At 45.3% G+C, this 23,815-nt stretch overlaps 1 protein-coding gene and 1 long non-coding RNA gene across 3 annotated transcripts in view; one reads left to right on the top strand and one right to left on the bottom strand.

Moving 5' to 3' along the window:
* Positions 1-4,846, bottom strand: part of vwa8 (von Willebrand factor A domain containing 8) — a 375,899-nt gene extending 371,053 nt beyond the window's left edge. Inside the window, exons 1-2 of the mRNA XM_078232307.1 lie at positions 4,605-4,846; positions 3,303-3,380 (exon numbers count right to left, since the gene is read on the bottom strand). Coding sequence (XP_078088433.1) covers positions 3,303-3,380; positions 4,605-4,746 — 220 coding nt within the window. The 5' untranslated portion in view covers positions 4,747-4,846. The remainder of the gene's footprint in view (positions 1-3,302; positions 3,381-4,604) is intronic.
* Positions 4,847-4,859: 13 nt separating this feature from the next.
* On the top strand, positions 4,860-11,126 carry LOC144506337 (uncharacterized). 2 transcript variants are annotated; one of them, XR_013499888.1, is made up of 3 exons: positions 4,860-5,034; positions 8,274-9,798; positions 10,843-11,126. It is a non-coding gene; the product is annotated as an uncharacterized LOC144506337 (long non-coding RNA). The 2 variants fall into 2 exon arrangements; XR_013499887.1 differs by having other exon boundaries at positions 4,860-5,059.
* Positions 11,127-23,815: the final 12,689 nt, after the last annotated feature.

Raw genomic sequence — 23,815 nt, 5'->3', positions numbered from 1 at the left:
AAAGGCACACCCAGTATTTATTTTACCAATGAGAAGGCATTTTAATATTTTCAGCAGTACAGACATTAAATCAGTGGATTATTATCTTGGAATGAAGCTAATGGTCAAAGGCCATTAGAGACTCGGCTGAAACCGTGTACTTGGGGCACTATTACCATAGGGAGTGAGAACATCCAGTCATGAAGGAGAGCAACAAGGACGAAGCATAGAGGAAAGAGCTCGAGGACGAATTTGATAAATGAAGCATTTAAGCCCCAAAGAAACATCAGGGAGTGGAGTTAGTTTAAAGAGGTACTTAATGGATACAGAAAATGCTTTACTTGCTGGAGCAACAGGATATAAAGGCACCTGACCACGATTGTGAAACAAAAGCTCTCACACAAATACATAACAACTGGTAGCAAAGTTAGGAGTTAAGTACCACAGACCACTCAAGCAATGGCCTGACAAAGGTCGAGTTCTCAGATTCCCATCTCCGCAAAGGATGCAGGCTGCAGATCTATGGGAACATTACCACCTCCAAGTTGCCTTCCTAGTCACACACTTGGACATGTATCACAGTTACTTAGTCATCACTGGATCAAGCTCATGGATCGCCCTGCCCAGCAACATCGTGGGATCCACCGCACCAAATGGAGTGCAGTGGTTCAAGGCAGCAGCTCAGCACAAACTTCTCAAGGGCTACGAAGAAAGAGAGGTAGGAAAGAGAGATAGTTTAAGTAGTCTATATTTGTAGTGTGTGAGTTAGAAGTGAGATATAGCTTAATGTTTAAGCTTAATTTATTTTTCTTTGTGTATGCAAAGAAAGGATTAAAAATTCAGTTTAGCTTCGTGTTTAACAAAGATGTCTACAAGTCTGCAGATTTGGGTTCACTTCTTTGCCTGCATTGTTATGAAGGTTTTATGACATAAAAGCGATTATGGGGTTTTTAAACATTAACCTGTTGCTCACCAACCAGATGCTCACACTGAAAAGTAAAAGCACTAGAGTTTCAGTCTGGAACCAGATAATCCAGAGGCAAGAAGCATTCCAGACGGTCAGTACAGGCAGGACATTACAGAGGGACAGAAAACAAGCCCCAGAAACGAAAGGAGAAAGTCCCAGAAACCAGGGAATGAAAAAGGGGAAAGTCCCTGGAAGACTGAAGTCAAAGGGACAAATAACTGGAATCTAAACAAGGTAACGTTCACTGAATTAAAGAAAGGGGCAGAGAGACAGTTAAAGACAGGACTACAAAGTGCAAACCTGGAAGTGTTGGCAAGCAAGAAGCCAGTCATCAGAGATGAAAAGGTTGATGATGCCCTAATACAGCCTGTGAAGCAGTGGTGTGTCTGGGTACCTGATAGATTGTATGGAAGTTTGAATGCAGAAGGTAATTCAGAGCAGAAGAATACTGAAAGGAGAGCTTAAAATCCTTAATGTGGATCCTTGGTGAAGGTTCTGAGAGAGAGCTCCGTGTAGAAGAAGATTCCAAAGTGTCTTTTTTGAGAGAGGAGTTTTGGAAACCTTTGTGTGAAAGCCGGTGTTCCAGTGAGGCCAGTTGGCTCATAGTGTGACAAGCATCTGGGAGGATTTGATGAGAAAGCCGCAGAAGTTGTATTGGGTGGCACCTGTCACTTGAAAATTACAGCACAGGAACAGGCCCTTCGACCTTCCAAGCCTGCACCGACCATGCTGCCCGACTGAACTGAGGCCCCCTACCCTTCCAGGGATCATATCCCTCTATTCCCATCCTATTCATGTATTTGTCAAGACGCCCCTTGAAACTCACTATCGTATCTGCTTCCACTACCTCCCCCAGCAGCGAGTTCCAGGCACCCACCACCCTCTGTGTAAAAAAAACTTGCCTCGTACATCTCCCTTAAACCTTGCCCCTCGCACCTTAAACCTATGCCCCCTAGTAATTGACTCTTCCACCCTTGGAAAAAGCTTCTGACTATCCACTCTGTCCATGCCCCTCATAATCTTGTAGACCTTCTATCAGGTCGCTCCTCAACCTCCGTCGTTCCAGTAAGAACAAACCAAGTTTCTCCAACCTCTCCTCATAGCTAGTGCCCTCCATGCCAGGCAACATCCTGGTAAATCTTTTCTGTATCCTCTCCAAAGCCTCCACACCCTGCTGGTATTGTGGCGACCAGAATTGAACACTTTATTCCAAGTGCGGCCTAACTAAGGTTCTGTAAAGCTGCAGCATGACTTGCCAATTTTTAAACTCAATGCCCCGGCCAATGAAGGCAAGCACGCCATATGCCTCCTTGACTACTTTCTCCACCTGCGTTGCCACTTTCAGTGACCTGTGTCGCTGTACACCCAGATCACTCTGCCTATCAATACTCTTAAGGGTTCTGCCATTTACTAAATATTTCCTATCTGTATTTTCTACCTTCCAAAATGCATTACCTCACATTTGTCTGGATTAAACTCCATATGCCATCTCTCCACCCAAGCCTCCAACCGATCTATATCCTGCTGTATCCTCTGATGGTCCTTATCGCTATTCGCAAATCCACCAACCTTTGTGCCATCTGCAAACTTACTAATCAAACCAGTTACATTTTCCTCCAAATCATTTTTTGTATATTACAAACAGCAAAGGTCCCAGCACTGATCCCTGAGGAATGCCATTTGTCACAGCCCTCCATTCAGAAACACATCCTTCCACTGCTACCCTCTGTCTTCTTTGACCGAGCCAGTTCTGTATCCACCTTGCCAACTCATCTCTGATCCCATGCGACTTCACCTTCTGTACTAGTCTGCCATGAGGGACCTTGTCAAAGGCCTTATTTGGTTTCAGAGTGTGGTGTGCCTGACTACAATTTGCCTATTGGCTTACATGGACTGTGTACTTACCGAGAGCATTAGAGTATAAGGTCAATAGTGTAACTTGTATGTTAATCTTGCAAATCTGTATATATCTGTATATAAAGGTATAGCTGGAGTGGATTATAACTGACCTTTTCTTGTTTAATAAATGCTTTGTTTTCTAATTAAATTTTCATTGGCAGTCCTGTGACTCTGTTCATCCTCATCTCTAAACAAAAAGTAACAGTTAGGATCTATCAAGCTGGATTCCCAAGGATCTGACTTGTCCAGTAGTATCAGCTGGGATCATGACAATATTTAATGCTCATTCTGAGTGCACTGAGAACCATGTTTAGAAAATCTTTAATAATTAATATTATTTGTAATTGAAACCATTTTCTGTAAAGCCTTGTTTACTTACACAGTCCCAACCACAGTCACTAGCATGCAAAGCAGAAAAGTATTTAGAATGGAAAGGAAAAATAACAATTTTACTCACTGTGTTTCAAGGGCACCAGTTCAGGGTTTTTAGGGTGTTTCAGCTTAAATTGAACATCTCCAATGCTAATTATGTCACCTACAAATTTAAAAATAGGCAGGGTAAATCTTTACATTTTGAAAAGATTTGCCATTTCAGTTAACTGCATTGTGAATTGAAAAACATCCCTTGCCAGTCACAGTAATACAGATGCAACATACAATAGCAAAATGCCACCTTTAAGGTTGCAGTCTTTAGTCGCTGCAGATGACTTTTCTGAAACCTTCATACTACCTGTCTTAATTTTTCAGTGGATGATTTCCAATAGGCCACAACTGCTTTCAATTATTCATAGGTTACCAGTACCAGAACCCAAAACAGCAGCACAACATTTGACAAGCTCAAAATCTAAAATGTGCAGGTTAGGTGGACTGGCCATGGAAAATTGCCCCTTAGTGTCCAGGGATGTGTAGGATAGGTGGATTAGCCATGGTAAATGAGTGGGGTTATGGGGATGTCGGTGGGGATGGGTAAGATGCTCATTCAGAGAGTCAGTGCAAACTTGATGGGCTGAATTGATGCACTGTTGGGATTCTATGCTTCAATTCCTGACATCTGTATTTTCAGCAACTACACATTCAGTGAGAAAGTTATTTTTAATTTTATAATTCAAGATCACATATTGAGTTCATCTTTCCTGATAACCATGTGTCAACTCCTTCTTAAAGCTTATTTATTAATGTCACAAGTAGGCTTGCATTAACACTGCAGTGAAATTACTGTGAAAATCCCCTTCTCACCCTATGGATAAATAAATACTTCACCAAAACAAATGGAGAATGGAATGAGACAGAAAAGATATAGACACTGAAAGGAATTTGTATTTTTTATAGAGTAATCAACATCCTTAGGACAGCTCGAAGTGGTACACAGGCATAGACACACTTGGGAAGTTCTCATAGGAATCAGTGTAGGGATCAGAGCCTTCTTAACTTGCGGACCTTATGTATCAAAGTTTTTCTCTGAGGGGAGAGTCTCTCTGAGGGAGGGGAGAGTCTCTCTGAGGGAGGGGGGAGTCTCTGAGGAGTGAGGGGCATATCTCTGAACAGGGTATCAGTGAAGGGGGATGTCATTGAAGGGAGGCATATCTGAGGGGTGCATCACTGAGAGGGGTATCTGGGGGGGGGGGGGGGCGCTCTATCTCTCTCTCTGGGAGGAGTGTCTCTGCAGGTTTGTCTCGCGGGGAGGGGAGGGTGTCTGTGGGATACAGGCTGGGGGTCGCCACCTCGCTCTAAGACACTGACGGGAATGAAGCCGCCGCACCTGCCGCCGTCTCCAGCCGCCTGATCCGGGGGGAGGCCGAGGGTCCGCCTCCGCTCAGCGGCTTCAGCACGATGTGGATGAATCTCCGCAGGGCCGCGGCTCCGCCACCGCCTCTCGGCAGGAGCAGCAGCCGGGACTGCATCCTGGGGAGCCGAGGGTGAGTGACTGGCGGCCGCTCCGCTCTGCTCCCTGCCTCCCGCTGCCGGGGGGGAAGATCCGGCCGGCGGACCCAGGAAACCGGTCCGTCCCTCAATCAGTTCCGGTGGAGGCGAAACGGCGGGTTCGCCCCTGCGGCCCGTGGGGAGATCCTCCGGACTCTGGGGCCAGGCCTCCCCTGTCAGTGAGTGTGGAGAGAGGGAAGCTGTGAGTGTTTGAGGTGAAAGAGGCTTCGTCAGCTCTGAGGAAAGATGAGCGAGGTTTAGAGAGACAGGTGAGGAGGAGAGAAATCTGACAGGGTGAGTAAATGACAACCTGGTGCAGAGGGAGGTGCGAATGGACAACAGAGGGTCAGTCAGTGGGACTGGAATAATCATTAGTTGCTGCTAGCTAAGATCTAAACTTGTTATCCTCAGTGTTGGGTCCAGGAGGCTGTAAGTTGCTGCCTCTAGAGCTTATAAAGAACAAAGAACAATACAGCACAGGAACAGGCCCTTCGGCCCTCCAAGCCCGCGCCGCTCATGTGCCCACTGGACCATTCTTTTGTATCCCTCTATTCCCAGTCTGTTCATGTGGCTATCTAGATAAGTGTTAAATGATCCCAGCGTGTCCGCCTCAATCACCTTGCTTGGCAGTGCATTCCAGGCCCCCGCCACCCTCTGTGTAAAATACGCCCCCCTGACATCTGTGTTGAACCTTGCCCCCCCTCACCTTGAACCCGTGACGCCTTGTGTTAGTCACCTCTGACCTGGGAAAAAGCTTCCCACTGTTCACCCTATCTATGCCCTTCATAATTTTATACACCTCTATTAGGTCGCCCCTCATCCTCCGTCTTTCCAGGGCGAACAACCCCAGTTTACCCAATCTCTCCTCATAGCTAAGACCCTCCATACCAGGCAACATCCTGATAAACCTTCTCTGTACTCTCTCCAAAGCCTCCACGTCCTTCTGGTAGTGTGGTGACCAGAACTGGACGCAGTATTCCAAATGTGGCCTAACCATCGTTCTATACAGCTGCAACATCATATGCCAACTTTCATATTCTATGCCCCGTCCAATAAAGGCAAGCGTGCCATATGCCTTCTTCACCACCCTCTCCACCTGTGCTGCCACCTTTAAGGATCTGTGGACTTGTACACCCAGGTCCCTCTGTGTGTCTATACTCCTGATGGTTCTGCCATTTATTGTATAGCTCCCCTACATTAGATCTACCGAAATGCATCACTTCGCATTTATCTGGATTAAATTCCATCTGCCATTGCTCCGCCCAATGTTCCAGCCAATCTATATCGTGCTGTATTCTCTGACAATGTTCATCACTATCTGCAACTCCAGCAATCTTCGTGTCGTCCGCAAACTTACTGATCACACCAGTTACATCTTCCTCCAAATCATTTATATATATCACAAACAGCAGAGGTCCCAGTACAGAGCCATGCGGAACTCCACTAGTCACAGACCTCCAACTGGAAAAAGACCCCTCCACTGCTACCCTCTGTCTTCTATGACTAAGTAAGAAGTCTCACAACACCAGGTTAAAGTCCAACAGGTTTATTTGGTAGCAAATACCATCAGCTTTCGGAGGACTAAGCCAGTTCTCCACCCATCTAGCTAGCTCACCTTTTATCCCGTGAGATTTAACCTTTTGCACCAGCCTGCCATGAGTGACCTTGTCAAACGCTTTACTAAAATCCATATAGACGACATCCATGGCCCTTCCCTCATCAATCGTTTTTGTCACCTCCTCAAAAAACTCAACCAAATTTGCGAGGCATGACCTCCCTTGTACAAAACCATGCTGTCTATCACTAATGAGATGATTCCAAATAAACCTGTTGGACTTTAACCTGGTGTTGTGAGACTTCTTACCCCAGTCCAATGCTGGCATCTCCACCTCATGAGAATTATAATGACAGGCCACTCATCCTGGGGCACCCTTGCGGAATCGGCAGTGGTTTTCCGCAAAGTGGTCAGTCACCTAATCTTCATTTAGTCTCCCCAATCGTGGCAACGGCATCGCATTCAGTACCAACGTCATGCAAAGTTGCAAGAAGTGGACATTAATCGCTGTTTCATAGCGGGAGAGAGTGTTTGAGGCCTCAGAAAGTGAAAGGGCGGAGGTAAAAGGGCAGGTGTTGCATCTTCTTCTGCGCTTGCATGGAAAGAGGCCATAGGAAAGGGAATGACTGGGGTATTGGTGTGGTTGAGGAGTGGACCTGGGTATCACAGAGTGAGCAGTCATTTCAGAATGCTGAAAACAGGAGAGGAAGCTATTCGGTGGTGGCATCATGCTGGAGATGATGGAAATAGCAGAGAATGATTTGTTGAGAGTGGTGGGGTAGAAGGAGGGGACAAGGGGTGCCTTATTGTGGTTCTCGGAGAGAGGGGAAGGGATAAAACCAGGAGAGGAACAAGGTCACTGTCAGCCACAATGGGAAGAAATGGGGGAAATCCATGGTTGAGAAGAAAAGCATATTAGCAGTGCTGGTATGAAGTTAGGATCAACAGAACAGAAAGAATTAGAAAAAACTGGGGAAATTGAATCGGACCCTAACAGGAAGCGGAAGAGAATGTAGTCAGCTAATTGTGGGAGTCATGGGCTTATAGTAGACTTTCGTTGATAGCGTTTCCACCAAAATGAAGAGTGTTTTGAAGTCACTGAGGAGACAGTGAGGTTGAAGCTAGAGTCACTAGAGCCACAGTGGGGTCAAGCGTGGGGTCGCTAAGGGGAGGGAAGGTCGCGTAGAGTCAGGGCTGGGGTCACAGGGTGTATTACGGTCGGGGCTGGGGTTACTGAGGGTGCAGTAGGGTCAGGGCTTGGGTCACGGTGCCTAAGGGTCGAGGTCATTGAGGGGACAGATTAAGATTGGCGTCACAGTGGGATCAGGCATATGGGTCACTGAAGGGGCAGTGGGGTCAGGTCTGGGGGTCACTGAAGGGGCAGTGGGGTCAGGGCTGGGGGGGTCACTGAGGGTGCATAGGCTAGGAGCAGTGGTCAGAGAGAGTACAGTAGGGTTTGGGCTGGGGTCACTCAGGATGCATTGGAGATAGGGCTAAGGGTCGCTGAGGGTACTTGGTTTGGGACTGGGGTTAATGAGAATGTAGTGGGTCAGGCCTGGGGTCACTGGGGGGAGAATTGAGTTAGGTCTGGGGTACTGAAGGGGCAGTAAGGTTGGGACTGGAATCACTGAGGGGGCAATAGGGTTGGGGCAGGAGTCACTGAGGGGAGCAGCAGGGTTGGGGCTGGAGTCACTGAGGGGAGCAGTAGGGTTGGGATGTGGTGGGAAATCACGCTCTTCCTTCCTATAGTGAAATTTGGGACAACATTTCTAATTTTTTTGTGGAAAAATTGCAGCTATGGTCCAGTTCCCTGAATTTAAATTGTTTGCTTATTTGAATCAAAATCTGATGAGATGCTTAATTTGAACTATTCATTTGAATTCTTGTCACGAATGGCTCCGACCAATGATATGTGTACTACTTAATTCAAATGGCTTCCTGATCAACATCAAGTCCTCGCAGAAGCACTGTTTCCCCCTCACCCACCCGAGTGGAGACTGAGTAGCTTTGCAAGCGTGACTGGCCAGAAATACAAGACCCTTACAATCCAGGAAAAATACAAGATTATCAAATATGTGGAGGAGCACCCTGAAAAGATGAAGAAAGCAGTGGCACAAAAATTTAACATCCTTCCTGCCACCCTCTCAGCCTATCTGAAGAACAAGGAGAGAATTGCTGCTGACCGCCAGCAGAACCTTTCAAGCCGGAGAAAGCGAATGCGGACTTCGGCCTGTCCCAATATTGAATCGGCTTTGCTGGGCTGGTTCAAGCAGTCATGATGTGGAGATGCCGGCGTTCAAGCAGGTCAGAGCGGCCCACCTTCCTGCTCCCTCTGATCTCATCCTGCTGGAGAAGGCAAACGAGTTGGCCAAAGAATTTGGAAATGACCTTGTTTCAGCATCGTGGGTCAGCCGCTTCAAAACCCGGCATACAATTATGGCCAGGTCAGGACGTGGTGGGGTGAACGAGGACCCTGCTGGCAGTAAGGAAGTCAGTGGGGTCGCTTTGTCAGGGGATGCTAAAATTGCTGCTGTTGCTGCATGGGGTGCTGATGCTGCCGGGACTAAGAACGAGCAAGAAACCAAAGCCACTGGATATAGTGAGCAAGTACTGGCAGACACTCCCACCTCCACCTTAGCCATGGCATCTCGTTCAGTGCAGTTGCTGTGGAAGTGGCTGGCAATGAAGCCAGCTGTCCCGATGCAACTTTTCTCTGCACTGAATCAAATTGAGACCTTTGTGGAGGAATGTGCAATGGGGAAGATGCAGCAACTACGCGCAGAGAAGTTTACAAAGTAACACGACTTTGCATTGTGTCGTTTGTACGGTTTTCACATTTTATTTCAAGTGAATTTCAGTCATGGCTTTGATGTTTTCACAGAATTGTTACAAAAGAAGGCCATTTTGCACTGGCTCTCTGAATGAGCAGTGTCCCTGCCTTCTCCCTGTAACCCTGCACGTTCTTCCTTTTCAGATAATAATCCAATTCCTTCTTGATTGCCTCGATGGAACCTGTGCACTGGGAAAGAAACAAAAACTAAAAATAACTCAATTTTGCATTGCATCATTTGTACAGTTTTCAAGTTTTATTCAACTGAATTTCAGTTGCAGTTTTTAAAAATGGTTTGCTGTATTTTGCCATTAATAATCCTTCATTCACTCCACGAGATAAATTAACATTTCTTCAAGAACAAAAATGATAGAATTAAGATGAATATTCTATTTATGTGAATTCCTGTCACTGAAATGGACTGTTACCTTGTTTTCAAATGGTTTGTACTGTTCTGGCCCCATCTCTGCTTATGTTTGCACCCCTCTGCAAAGTTCCTGCTCTCCATCTCCATCTCCTTACTCTTCTGCTTTTCCCCAAATTATTTCCCTCCCTTTCAGACCAACTCAGACAGCAGCGCCTCCCCTTTGACATCCATCAGACAGGAGGTACAAGCCCTGCATCATTCCATCTGTACTTCCTTACATGGTGAGACCTGACTTTGCATAATTTAGCCTGACACTTTGGTATAATACTATGATGAGGGGTGAGGTGCTGTCTGATATGAAAGTCTTGAGGCGCTAAATGTCCTTCTGTTATGTTCCTATGTTGTCATCTGATTTTCATCAGCTACTTTATCAACACAATGACTTTTAAGCAGCCTACACATTTCTTGTCCATCAGAGCCTTGTGTCAGCCTTGTCCCCATTTTGAATTCACATGCAGCAGCCATATACCTTTAAGCAGCCACATCTTGTTAAATGTTTGTTGTAGTCCTTTAAAAACTTCAGGCGTACCGGGCCCAATCCATGCTGGTTAATAAAAGCTAATCCAGAAATTGGGCTTCTGTGCAATTTGCCAGAGTTGGAAAGGTCCTATACAAGTCCTATACAGCATCAACTTGGCTGCTTCGGCAGACATTGTAAAGATTATGTAGAAAATACGAGCAGTAGGCATTCGGCCCTTCAAGCCTGCTCTGCTATTCAGTATGTTCATGGCTGATCCTCTACTTCAACACCACACTCCCACGCTCTCCCCATACCCTTTGACAGCTTTACTTACTAGAAATTATCTATTTCCTTCTTAATTAATTTCAGATTCTAAAAGTGGTGTAGATTCACTCCAAATAATTCAAAATGGAAATGACCAAGTTCCAGCAAGTGGAAAAGGAAGAAGGACTGGCATTTCAAGAGCACCTTTGACAGCTAATGAAGTACTTTTTGTTGTAATGTCGATAGGCCAGTCTGCACACAGTAAGATCCCACTAACAGCAATAAGTTAATGATCAGATCATCTGTGTTTAGTTGTGGCTTGAGGTATGAATATTGGCCAGGGAAACTCGACTGCTGTTCTTCAAAATAGTGACGTGGGGCCTTTTGCATCCATCCGAGAGGGCAGAAGACACCTTGTTTTCTAGTAAGCAAGTGGATCTCCAGGAATCTGCCTGATTATCTGTGGGAATTTGAGAGAAGTTTGCTGATTATTTATTTTCTGTTAATTGGCCTGTAATTGTTTTCTTTTTTCCTGTCTCAGGAGATTGCATGGCAGTGCGGGTGACTGGATTAAACTCACTGGTGTGAACAGGGCAGGCTAGATGAACCAGCTGTTCTTTCCTGGTCCTTTTTCAGATGTCTGCTGTCATCTTAGTGATCAAACACGTGGCTCTGAGTGCCTCTGCTTTCAACACAAGGCACAGAGACATATATTTAAATTCAAAAGTGTAATTTCAGCAATGTGTCCATTTCATTGGGACATGGGCCAATTCTTGCACTGTCTTATTTAGCAGAGATGTAATAAAGGTGATTGCTTTCTCCTGACTGTTACCTTGTTTTAAAATTATTTGTATTGTTCTGGCCCCATCTCTTCCTTATGTTGGCACTCCTGTGCAAGGTTCCTGGCTTCCATCTCCTTGCTCTTCTTTTCCCCAAATTATCTCCCTTGCTATCGGACCCGCTCAGACAGCAGCGTCCATCAAACAGGAGGTACAAGTCCTGCACTATTCCATTGCGTTCCTATAAACTCGGTCTTTATATCTCCATACATGGTGAGACCTGACTTGACATAATATAGCCAAACACTTTGGTGCCTCCAAAGGTCAGTAGTCTTTTGAGTTCAGGCAGAGTATTGTTTTTTTTTCTTAAATCAAGATACGATTACAGACGAACATACCATGTATGTTACTCTGCGGAGGCTGCTGGATAGGAATTCAGATTCCCCACCTACTGTACCAAGATTAACAGTATCACCCCTACGGTTATTTCCTCACTGGATGGGACCTGCCATCATTTTCAGCACAGCATAAAATGATTAGAGGGGTTGACATGGTTGGTAGATGGAGAGAACATGTTTAAACTGATAGAGGGAGCCCAGAACTAGCGTGCCATTAAAGGCCATTTAGGGGGTGATGTCAGGAAGCACTTCTTCATAGAGATGGTAGTGGAGTTCTGAAACTGTCCTCAAAAAGCTGTTGAGGCTGGGGAAATGAAAATTTCAAAGCTGCGATTGATATGTCCACAATGTTATAATCCAAACTGGATAAACAGTAATTACAATACCATGGTAAATTGAGCCATTGAATTGTGTTTGTGTCTTTTGATACTTGCCTTAAACTTCCTCATTCACAGCCCTAGTCTGTCTCAGTTAGTTATGTTCAGCTGGAGATTTCTACCTCAGAACAGTTCCAAGAGTTTTCAATCACATCTGTGCGTTCTAGACGTGTAGTTTGTAGAATTTTCCAGTGTGCAATCTCTGCATTAGTAGGATTTGACAAAGGATCATCTAGACTTGAAACGTTTGCTCTATTCTCTCCCCTTAGATGCTGTCAGACCTGCTGAGATTTTCCAGCATTTTCTGGTTTTGTTGTTGAAGGATAAATGGTTGCATTTCTCCACCGTCTCTAGCCTGCATGGGTTAAAACCTTGCTGAATCTAAAATAATGGAATAAATCTGTTGGTGACTCGCAAAACATTATTTTGGACAAAACTGACATTTGTTAAAACGTTTAACTGTTCACACCCACATGTCAACCGCAGTGATCATGGTGTTTCTATGAGCACAACAGGAAACCAGAGAGATTCTTTATCATGAATGGATTGACTCTCTTTTGAAACATTTTCGAAGCTAAAGGAAGTGTTGCGTATAAAAGCTTTAAGAATGCACAAAGATGAATTTTCAGCGTCTTCTAGGTAGTTTTGTTTATGAAAACGCATGTTTATTGAATACTTTACAAGACAGTAAATATATTAATGCCGAGGTTTTTATTTCAGCATGGTCCAAAAGGGAAAAACACACTTGATTTTCCACCAGAAGCAGAAAGTTCATTTCAAATGTTGATATGCAGGAACAAGATTATTTAACAATGGGGAAAAAACATGGGGAGCATATTGTTATAAAGCGGAAGTGGATTCCTCCCTCTGAGAACTAACACCGAAGCACCCAAAGGGGAGTACCTCACCCTATAATCTGTAAAAAGTGTGTGTGAAGTGGTGCGACCTGCTCTTCAGCAACTTCTAGTGGTTAAATAAAAATAAATCCCTGACACTCTCTCTAAAATCAACATGTAACAATTTATTTTATCTAACTAACAGTGAGCAAATTAACTAAGTTATGAACAAACCAAATAAATCCCTTCAAACTATTAACTATTCCCAAAGAAAATAAGATTCGAATGTTTTGCTGTTCAAATAAATACAATTCCTACTCATTAACAAAATAAAATTTAGTCACTCTCTAAGTTGCAATCAGGTTTTGTGTCTTCTGGAATATTCTGGGCCTTCTCTGTTGATTCTTTCTGGAACTTCTTTCTTCTTTGGTACCTTTCCCATCTAGATGGTGCTTTCTCTAAGATATAGATGAAGCTTTGAGAGCCAGCAATTCTCTCTAGAGAGACCTGAGAGCTATTGGCTCTGACAGGTGGCTGTTGCTCTACCTCTTTGTCCCACTGCTCCTTTCTTTTATACCCATGATGACATATCAATATTTCCCACAATAGGATTGGTTCTAGGTTGTCAAAACCATCAGATTTAAATTTAATAGTTTTTTTGATATCTAAGTACCTGATTCAAATTGATTAGCTACATTCAAAAGTCCCTTGTCTTGGTAAAACTATTACTTGGTCTTTCGATACTAATGTTTCAGTTTGGCTTCTCTATGTACATGCATTTTAAATCTCTAAGCCCAGAAAACGCACCTTAATGGGACCAAAAGAGAAAATGCTGGAAAATCTCAGCAGGTCTGGCAGCATCTGTAGGTAGAGAAAAGAGCTGATGTTTCGAGTCCAGATGACTCTTTGTCAAAGCTCACCTTTAGCTTTGACAAAGAGTCATCTGGACTCGAAACGTCAGCTCTTTTCTCTCCCTACAGATGCTGCCAGACCTGCTAAGATTTTCCAGCATTTTTTCTTGGTTTCTGATTCCAGCATCCACAGTAACTTGCTTTTATCCACTTTCATGGGACCATGCATGCTTCTCCCCAGCATTTTATAATATTACAAACACCAAATTTTAACTTCCTACTTCCCAATCTACAATTACTCTACCCAACTTCAGAACAATATGGAAAGTGCAAAAGGGGCCACACATTTGTTGGAAGAGCAGGCTGACATGCAGGGAGTTGAAACTTGCTGGTGCAAAAAGGGCTAATGATATTTTTGTACCCCATTCTCCTAGAGCCCCTGCCCCACAAGAATTTACAACTCTCCTCAATACTGCCTGATCACAGCAACCTGCATCTCTGCTACAGTCTACAACCATTCACCCCTCTCTTGTGTTTCTGGAATGTTACCAACCCGCTCTGTGCTCTCAAGTTGGGAATCCACTTCAAAATATTTGTAGTTCTTGAGACAACCATTTCATTGTTTCTAGACCCAGGGCAACCTCACTGTTGTCATGATCTCCATAGAGATCGATAATTTTTAAAGAAAAGATTGAACTTCCTTATAATATCTGCAAGAATGACATGTCAAGATTTTACATTTTAAACTTTTACTGTAACAAATTACTAAAAAAGCACTTTTCTTTTTGTAGGCAACTTATATTTCAAACTGCAGAAAAGTAAAGACACATTTAATTTTTAGCATGATCAAAAGTCTTCCACTATGGTTATATGTTACATGGACCCTTAAGTGGATTCCTCATCCTCCAGCAACCAATCAAAAATTATTTCACATTCCCAATGGCTTGCTTTTTTACTTTCCCAGCAAGCAAGTTCTGATCCCAGAACAGACTTTTACTGTGAGGGTTACACTGTAGATTCCTTCACTTTAGTCCCAAGCTTGCTGAATCTTCCAGCCTTCTTTGAATCCTCATGAACTTGTGTCTTCAATCTGAGCATGATTCTGCATGATGAAAACAAGCATTTTCTCTGCTTTAGCAATCTCCTGCTTTTGTCTCTCAGGCTGCTGCAGACCACATCAAATAAACATGATATTTATGGATTTGACGGAAGACTATAACCTGATCTCAAAAATGGCTCCCACAACACACTTCCCCATGGCAACGTGAAACACATTAGCCTTGTATCTAGGTAGAATTGCTAATTAAATATCTTTGATACCAACTTCCATCTGAGAAGTAAATGGATAGTTTACAGCATCAATGTTTACAACCAGATACCCTATAACACTTTCTTTTGACTTTGGGAGACTCAGGGTCCACTCATTATAAATTCAGATGCTGTTGCAATTGTCTCCAAGCGTGAACACCTTGCACCTCCTCCGTAAACCAATCCATGCCTCCTTTGATCTCAAATAATCAAACCACCAGGCTTACCATCTGGCAGACTCCAGAACAGGTCATATGACCCTCTTAATTTAACCTAAATTTAAAGATCCAGTTCCAAAATATAATAACCTGATAAATCTCATAATTTTAACAATGTCCTTAGTTTAAGTAGACAAGTGTAGATCATGGCAATCTATTTCACCTTCCCCAGCACAGCCGGGTCAGAGGATACAGCCTATGCTCAATGAAGGGATTAAATTTAAAACTAGCCGGCAATGGGTGGGATCTTTAGTCCCACCAACAGTGAAGCCCCCACCACACCGCCAGCCTGGTTCCCCAGCAGCAGAGGGTGTGAACAATGGGAAAATCCATTGACAGTGGTGGGACCAGAAGATCCAGCCATTGGCAAGCTGTCTCAGCTTCCCAGGGAGGGGGGTAGGTAGAAAATCCTGCCCAATATTTCAGTGAGCAAGTGGCTAATCTACAGAACAAACTCCCCAGGTATGTTACAGTCAGGTAATATTGATTAATTCCAATAAAAAGTCGATAATTTTTTCAGAAAGCAAGACTTTAGGTAATGGTAAATTTGGGACAGGACATGTGATGAAGTTCACATGCTCAAGGGAATAAGTGATTTAGGACCTAAGAATGGTAAGGATTTCCAACATGGATTTTTCTTGCCTCATCTCCGAGTCCAGTGGTCTCGATGTTTTTTGAGGCTCTTCTTTGATTTTCAGGGGCTTCTTTTTGATTTCTGCATGACAAGTTCATATTCTTCCAGATTTCCTGAGCATGTTCTCTTGACATTTGGATTCCGGATACAATTCCTAATTTGTTGCAATATCACTTTAAGAGAATAGGCAAATAATGTGCATGTGTCATTGAAGTACCAGGATGTAAAGCAGCATGTGACCAATCAGTATAGCTGTGGTTGCTGCGAGTTATGGTTGTTGCTGAATCTTAAGAATAGACCTGCTCATTGAGCTACCCTGTATATATTCATTATAGTCTTCAAATAAATTGAAACCCCAGGAGAGCCTTTCTACAGACAGTTCTTTGCAGAAGCTTGTCATGTTCCAGTATATTATGTACCTGCAGTCAATACTTGAAATGATTTGAACACAAAGGGCGGGATTTTATGACCTTGTTCGGGCGAGATCGTAAAATCCCACCCGCTACCAATGGAGACTTCCGGCCAAACAGTCTGTTAAAATGGCCACTGCAAATCATGTGAGCTTTTGAATGCTGAGCGCCAGACAGTCTGAAGAAAATACCTTATTAAACAGCCATCTGGAGAATTCACACATGCCTTTGTGAATGTGAAGAACAATAGCGTGGCAGCCAGCTCATCTTTTGTTTAATCATGGATAAAATACACACTGAAATTCGTTGTGGGTTGGATGGACGTGAATGGATTCCAATCACCCTTCCATTACTTTATGATGGTCTGTCATCCAAACTAGACGGGGCAAATTTCGACTATAAAACAAACAGTGATGTGTAATCAACACACAACCCCTTTTTGAAAAAGTATTTGGACTTGCACAAGTCCATTTTGTGAGTCATTTTAGAAATTCAGCAAAAAGCTGCTCAGAGAGAGAAATCCATCAGACAGCCATTGAACCAGCTGCAAGCCAACTAAGCAGCCAAAGTCATGAACTGCCAAATCTTGAAAGTGAGATAAAGGATTCTCCCCAACCTGTTACAACTTCAGGTTTACCTGAAAAACAATGTTGTGAAAAATTCTAAGATATTCTAAGCTTTGCAACTTACTGAAAATCCTCTACTTTACAAGATCCCTTTATGGGCAGCACAGTGGTTAGCACAGCTGCCTCACAATGCCAGCAACCTGGGTTCAATTTCGGCCTCGGATGACTGTCTGTATGTAGTTTGCACGCTCTCCCCGTGTCTGTGTGGGTTTCCTCCCACAGTCCAAAGATGTGCAGGTTAGGTGGATTGGCCATGCAAAATTGCCCCTTAGTGTCAGGGCAATTAGCGGGTAAATATGTGGAGTTACAGAGATAAGGCCTGGGTGGGTTTGTTATTGGTGCTCGATGGGCCAAATGGCCTATTTCTGCACTGTCTGGATTCTATAATTCAACCAAAGCATCAATCACAGAATCACAGAAACCCGACAGTGCAAAAAGAGGCCATTTGGCCCATCGAGTCTGCACCGACCACAATCCCACCCCATATCCCTACATATTTACCCGCTAATCCCTCTAACCTACGCAACTCAGGACACTAAAGGGCAATTTTAGCACGGCCAACCAACCTAACCCGCACATCTTTGGACTGTGGGAGGAAACCGGAGCACCCGGAGGAAACCCACGCAGACACGAGGAGAATGTGCAAACTCCGCACCGACAGTGACCCAAGCCGGGAATTGAACCCAGGTCCCTGGAGCTGTGAAGCAGCAGTGCTAACCACTGTGCTACCGTGCCGCCCTAATAAATTACAAACCAAGTCAATCATAAATAATAATTGTACTGTTTTTCCTCCTCCCTGTCTATTCATTTTGTGAGCTGAGTCAAGTGAGTGAGACATTTTTTAACCTGTGGGGCAAGTGTGTGCTAATAAATAGCATTCCTTATTTTTAAATTCACAAAAATCTTGCTGTTGGAATTATTTTAAATAATTCCACTCTGGTCTGAGGGCAAGAAAACACACACTCCTCTGATATAAACTTCCTGATCTCAGGAACTATAACTTCTATCTGTGACAATGGTGATTGTGGAATAGATGATCAGCGATGAATGGGGGCAGTGAGGTCGTTCAGAGTCGCACTGAGAAGTCGGTTGCGAATTGGACAGAAAAGCTGCAGAGCCATCTTGGATGCCATTCCTGCACGGAAGACAAAAAGACACTTAAATCAGAGAAACAGCGTCCCTCGACTGAATCTGCCAAAAGTGGATGCAGAATTTAAAAAAACAGCAGCTACATTGCTGAATTTTTCTGTGAGTAGAGTGGTACAAATCCTCTAAAGTCAGGAGCATCTGTGAAAAACAGGGATGATTACTACTAAATTCCTCAAGAAGGCCTATCCAATGCTTGATGCAAATTTGGGGTTTTTTAAACGTGGGTGGAATTATGCTTTTTGATTAATCCATCAAAGAACTAGATAAGCAAGCAATGAAAATAAAAAATATCCATTGGAAAAGAATGGTTGCACAGGGTCAATACTTCATGTCTGTCTGAGGATCAGAAGGATCCTGTTAACCTGTGGAACATGCTGGAGGAGCAGCTTTGTATAAGTGAACATCAGATACTGAAGCAGTCCATGTTCAAATGCAACAAGATCTGGAAAATATCCAGGCTTAGGCTGACAAGTGGCAAGTAACATTCGCGCCACACAAATGCCATCACCAAAGAGGCACTCTAATCACCGCCCCTTGACATTCAATGGTGTAACCATCACTGAATCCTCCACTGTCAACATCCTTGGGGTTGCCATTGACCAGAAACTCAACTGGACTCACATAAACACAGTGACTACAAGAGCAGGTCAGAGGCTAGGAATACTGCTGCGAGTAACTCACCTTCTGACTCCCTAAAGCCTGTCCACCACCGACAAGGCACAAGTCAGGAGTGTGATGGGATACTTCCCACTTGCCTGGATGGGTGTAGCTCCAAAAACACTCAAGAAGCTTGACACCATCCAGGACAAAGCAGCCCGCTTGATTGGCACCACATCTACAAATATCCACTCCCTTCACCATCGATGCTCAGTAGCAGCAGTCTACAAGATGCACTGAGGCAATTCACCAAAGATCCTTAGACAGCACCTTCCAAACTCACGACCACTTCCATCTAGAGGGACAAGGGCAGCAGATAAATGGGAACACCACCACTTGCAAGTTCCCTTCCAAGCCACTCATCATCCTGACTTGGAAATATATCATAAGAAGTTTAACAACACCAGGTTAAAGTCCAACTGTTGGACTTTAACCTGGTGTTGTTAAACTTCTTACTGTGTTTACCCCAGTCCAACGCCGGCATCTCCACATCTTGGAAATATATCGCCATTCCTTCGCAGTCGCTGGGTCAAAATCCTGGAATTACCTCCTGAACAGCATTGTGGGTCAACCCACAGAACATGGACTACAGTGATTCAAGAAGGCAGCTCACCACCACCTGCTCAAGGGCAACTCGGGATGGGCAATAAATGCTGGCCAGCCAGCGATGCCCATGTCCCACAAAATAATTTTTTTTAAATCACCAATTGGCGCGGTGGCCAACACACAACAGCTCCAAGAATCAGTTAGATGAGTTTGTCAGCAGGTACTGTGATAAGAGTGGGGGACTGTGATATGTCAGAAGCTGAATTGCCTGAATAGACAATGGAGCTGATTATAGCTTCAACACTCATTGAAGCCTTCCAAAGAGACCTTTTGGAGAAAGAAAAAGTTCTCAACATTGACACACTGCTAAAAGGTGGCAGAAAATATGAAGCCATTGTGTGTGACGACACCTGCAAGCATTGGTAACTACCAGTATTGATGTGGTAGCCAGGATGCAGAGAGCAAGAAAACCATGTGGTCTCCTGCACCCAGCATACAGCTCTCCTGCAATCCAAACCTTTATAAGGTATGCAGTTTAAGAGGACATCAAACTCACCAATGTAGGAAATCTGGTTTTGGACATGAAATTAGAGGTTACAATAAATATACAAACCAAGACTGGCACAACACAGGGAGTGCGCCAGAGACTCAAGGCAAGCACATCTGTGAGTTAGCAAAAGACAGACCAGGGTGATTGTTCAGAGTAGAAAAATCTTCAAGCAGAAAATGAACATGCTTTTCACATTATGAATGTGATACTATGGCCCAGAACATCCAGTCTGCAGATTGTCAGAGACCGGACATATGACCCCAGTTGTGCTTCAGGACCCTTTGGAAGTCCTGACATTCAGACTTCTGTGGGAATTGTCCAGGAAGTTTGAGCTTCACTTGCTCTCTAGGACCCTCTGCACATGTTACTCTTGAATTTCACTGAAACTTTGAACATTTTGTGGGACTTCACTAAATTTTTACCTAGGAAATGGTAGACAGAAAAGTCTAACTCCTTGGTAATTACAAAACTGATCCCCAAATCACTCACTCACACCACCCCCCAACACTCTTTCTCAACCCCCAACTACTCTTCTGATATCCAACTATCCCTCTGACCCCCCCCCCCCCCATTACCTTGCTGACCCACAAACTATCCCTGGACTGCATTTGACTAACTCCACTACCCGACTACCACCTGACCTGATCAGCCCATCCTGAACCAACCCAACTTCTCCAACCCACCTTACCAGCCTATCACCTCACCCACTTAGCACCCTGCCTACCAACCATTGCACACACCTGCCATCCTCCCCACCCATTTACCACCTCACTCAGCTGTCACTTTACCAATTTACTTCACCATCCTACCCACTTACTTCACCCTGCTCCACGCAACCTACCACCCTACCCATTCACACATTCACCCACTCACCATTTTGAACTTTCATCTATTCACTCATTGACTAACATTCGCAATGTATCTTTAAAGTTAATATATGACAGCTAATGCTGTAAAAAGGTGCAAGTCTTGTCTCCTCCCCCCCCCCCCCCCCCGCCCCCAACCCCCGGGACCATAGCACTGTAAAGGAGCACTCCTTGGCATGCTGCATTGTGCATTTCTGGAGAAACTAGACTCGGATGATCCAGCAAGAAATGCAGAGCAGTGTTGAGATGTGGAGAACCTAGAGCAGAGTAGCAATCGATTGCCATTTTGCAATTCAAAGCCAATGATCCAAGCTGATGTGTGGATGAAGTTAGCTACAGGCCTTTGCTACTATCAGCAACGTATTCCCGGTGAAAAGTGGCAAACACACACTCACAGCCAAAATCAACACAGGAGCAAGCACGAACATCTTAGCAGTCAGAATCCTGAAGGATATGTATCCGGACAATTGGGAATTAATGATACAATCTATGACAGCAAACTAATTGGGTACAATGGATCACTCCTTCATTGTATTGAATTCCAGTTATGGTAACTTTGCATGGAAACCACAAGTATTTTACCCGCTGGACAAGAGCGGACCACAGTAGCAGGGTTACCAACATGTACAGAACTCGATGTTGTGACCACACATAAGGTCACCAGTGCACCAATCATGGAAAAAAAGAGGTAAAAAATAATCACATTGAGTCAAGTCCATGACCCAAAGCAGATATACCTAGAAATTCAACATGATAGGAAATTTCAGAGGTGATGCTTCACTACACCTCATAGAAGATGCAATTCCATTGATTGACCCTCCTAGAAAGTGCCGTGTCACATACAGAAGAAGCTAGAATGATTTGGGTGACATGGTGCTTAACAATGTTACCAGTGAAGTTCTATGAAAGATGGCACAATCCAGACATAGTTAGAACTAAATCTTGGCCTAAAGAGATGCCCGCACAAGTTACTAACATGAGAGGAATTGGGCCCCAAATTCAAGTTGGATGAAACATGGGTATTAGTGGGTTCATTTAACAGACGGATCTCAAGAATTCACAATTCTCCGGGCTCCATTTGGAAGGTCGTGCTTCAAAGATTATGGGCCCGATTTTACCAAAATTTCGTGCCCGTTTTCAGGCGCGAAATCGTGGTAAAGTTGGGTGTCAGGCCTAAAACGCGGTCCAGACCCGACCCAAGGCCAATCGCGCCTTTACCAATGGCCGATCCGGCGCGCACCCGAATTTGCATGCATTTAAATCGGCATAATGAAGCGCGCGCTCAACTTTACCATCAATTCCCCCTTTACCAGCGTTCGGCCCAATTCGCGTCCGAGTCCAACTTGTACTTTTATTCGGCAGGGGAATCGCCGAGGCCCACCCTTCGCGGACACCCCCTCTAACCACCCCGGCAGACCTCTTCCCCCCCCAGGATCGGACCCCTCTGGGAGGCAGGCCCCCCCGGCAGAGCACACCCCTAACCTACCTCGATCGTGGTCTCCCTCCACCATCCTTCCCGCTCACCTTCAGTCCTTCGACAGCCTGCAGCACGTTCCTGGACACTGACTTCGAGCCACGGCTGGAGTGACCGGGCTTCACACAGGTCTGCTGGCGTCTGCCGGGCCGGGGTTGGGGGCCCAGTTGGATCTCTGGTGGGGGGGGGGAGGGGGGGGTGAGGAGAGGGGGCGGGCCCACATCGCCCTCTTGGGGGGGAGGGGGTGTGGCTTATCATCCCCTTGGGGGGGGGGGCGTGACATATCATCCCCTGGGGAGGTGGGAGGGGGTGTGACTTATCATCCCCTGGGGGATGGGAGGCAAGGGGGTGTGACTTATCATTCCCTTGGGGGGGAGGGGGTGTGACATATCCCCCGGGGTGGGGGGAGGGGAGGGGGTGTGACTTATCAACCCCCGGGGGGGCGTGTGGAGAGGGAGTGTGACATAGCATCCCCTGGGGTGGTGGGAGGGGAGGGGGTGTGACGTCTCATCCCCGGGGGGGGGGGAGGAGAAGGGGGTGTGGCGGATCATCCCCGGGGGGGGGGGGGGGGGCAGGGAGGAGAGGGGGTGTGACGTATCATCCCCGGGGGGGGGAGGAGAGTGGGGTGTGACGGATCATTCCCTCGTACACTACCAGCCACAGCCATCTCTCCCGCTCTCTCGCATTTGCAGGGAAGAGTAATCTGTGGCTGGTAGTTTACCAGTGATGGTGCCAGGAGGGATCGGCCGCAGACACACAGCGGAACCTCCCCCGGCCAGAGGATGAGACGTCACACCCCCTCTCCTCCCCCCTCCCCCCCCCACCCACCCAGGGAATGAGATGTCACATCCCCTCTCCTCCCCCCCTCCCCAGGGAATGAGACGTCACACCCCTCTCCACCCCCTCCCCCCAAGGGAATGATCCATCACACCCCCTCTCCCCGCCCCCCCCCCCCCCCCCCAGGGAATGATAAGTCACACCCCCTCCCCCCCCCCAACCAGAGGATGAATGGCAGAGAGGCTCTCTCCGCTCTCTGCTTTTTGTTTTGCGCCCCGGGTGCGTTTATCAGATTCTTCCCGAACTGCGCATACGCAGTTCGGCGCTCCGACAGATGCAAATGCGCTAGGCCCCGCCCACTAGACCCGCGCCGAAAAAAGGCGTATGGGGGCACTGGAGCGCAGCTGCCGGGCGCGGGTCTGATTTACGGCCGCACCCGGCACTTAGTCCCGATTTGGTAAAATCGGCCCCTACATTTTGGCTTATCCATCAGTCAGAATCTGTTCCTCATCATTTAGAAAAAATTACAAAGAATGTTACTGGATGCGTCTGCATTGCTGATGATTTTGTTGTGATGGATAAAGCCAGGAAGAGGATGACTGAAACTCATTGATAGCAGCAGCTTGACTTAAACAGCAAGAAATTCCAGGTGAATGTTGGTCAGATTAACTTTTTCGGCTCTATTTGAATTCTGACTCTGGCAAACGCAAAAATGTACAACAATGTCTACTCCCCAGAACAAAGGGATGCTTCAACTTCTTAGTGCCATACATACCCAACGTCACCGATAGAGCATCATCACTTAGAGAGCTGTTAAATATGTTCTATATGTCCAGCACAAACATGTGCTCAAGTCACTTAAACAAACATTGCGAGAAGAGACATGTGTTAATACAACACCCAAAAAAAGCGATGGTCTTAGGGGTAGGCACATCTCAAAAAGGGTTAAGAGCACATATTGTATAAAATGGAAAATCAATTGAATTTGACTCCAAAGGTCTATCATAAGTGCAATCTAATTATTTGGACAAAGAGTGTGAGACACCCGTTCTGGTATT

Source organism: Mustelus asterias, chromosome 17 (assembly GCF_964213995.1).
Source record: "Mustelus asterias chromosome 17, sMusAst1.hap1.1, whole genome shotgun sequence".
NCBI lineage: Eukaryota > Metazoa > Chordata > Chondrichthyes > Carcharhiniformes > Triakidae > Mustelus > Mustelus asterias.
The sequence above is the reverse complement of the archived record's forward strand: the minus strand, read 5'-3'. Positions and strand labels throughout refer to the sequence as shown.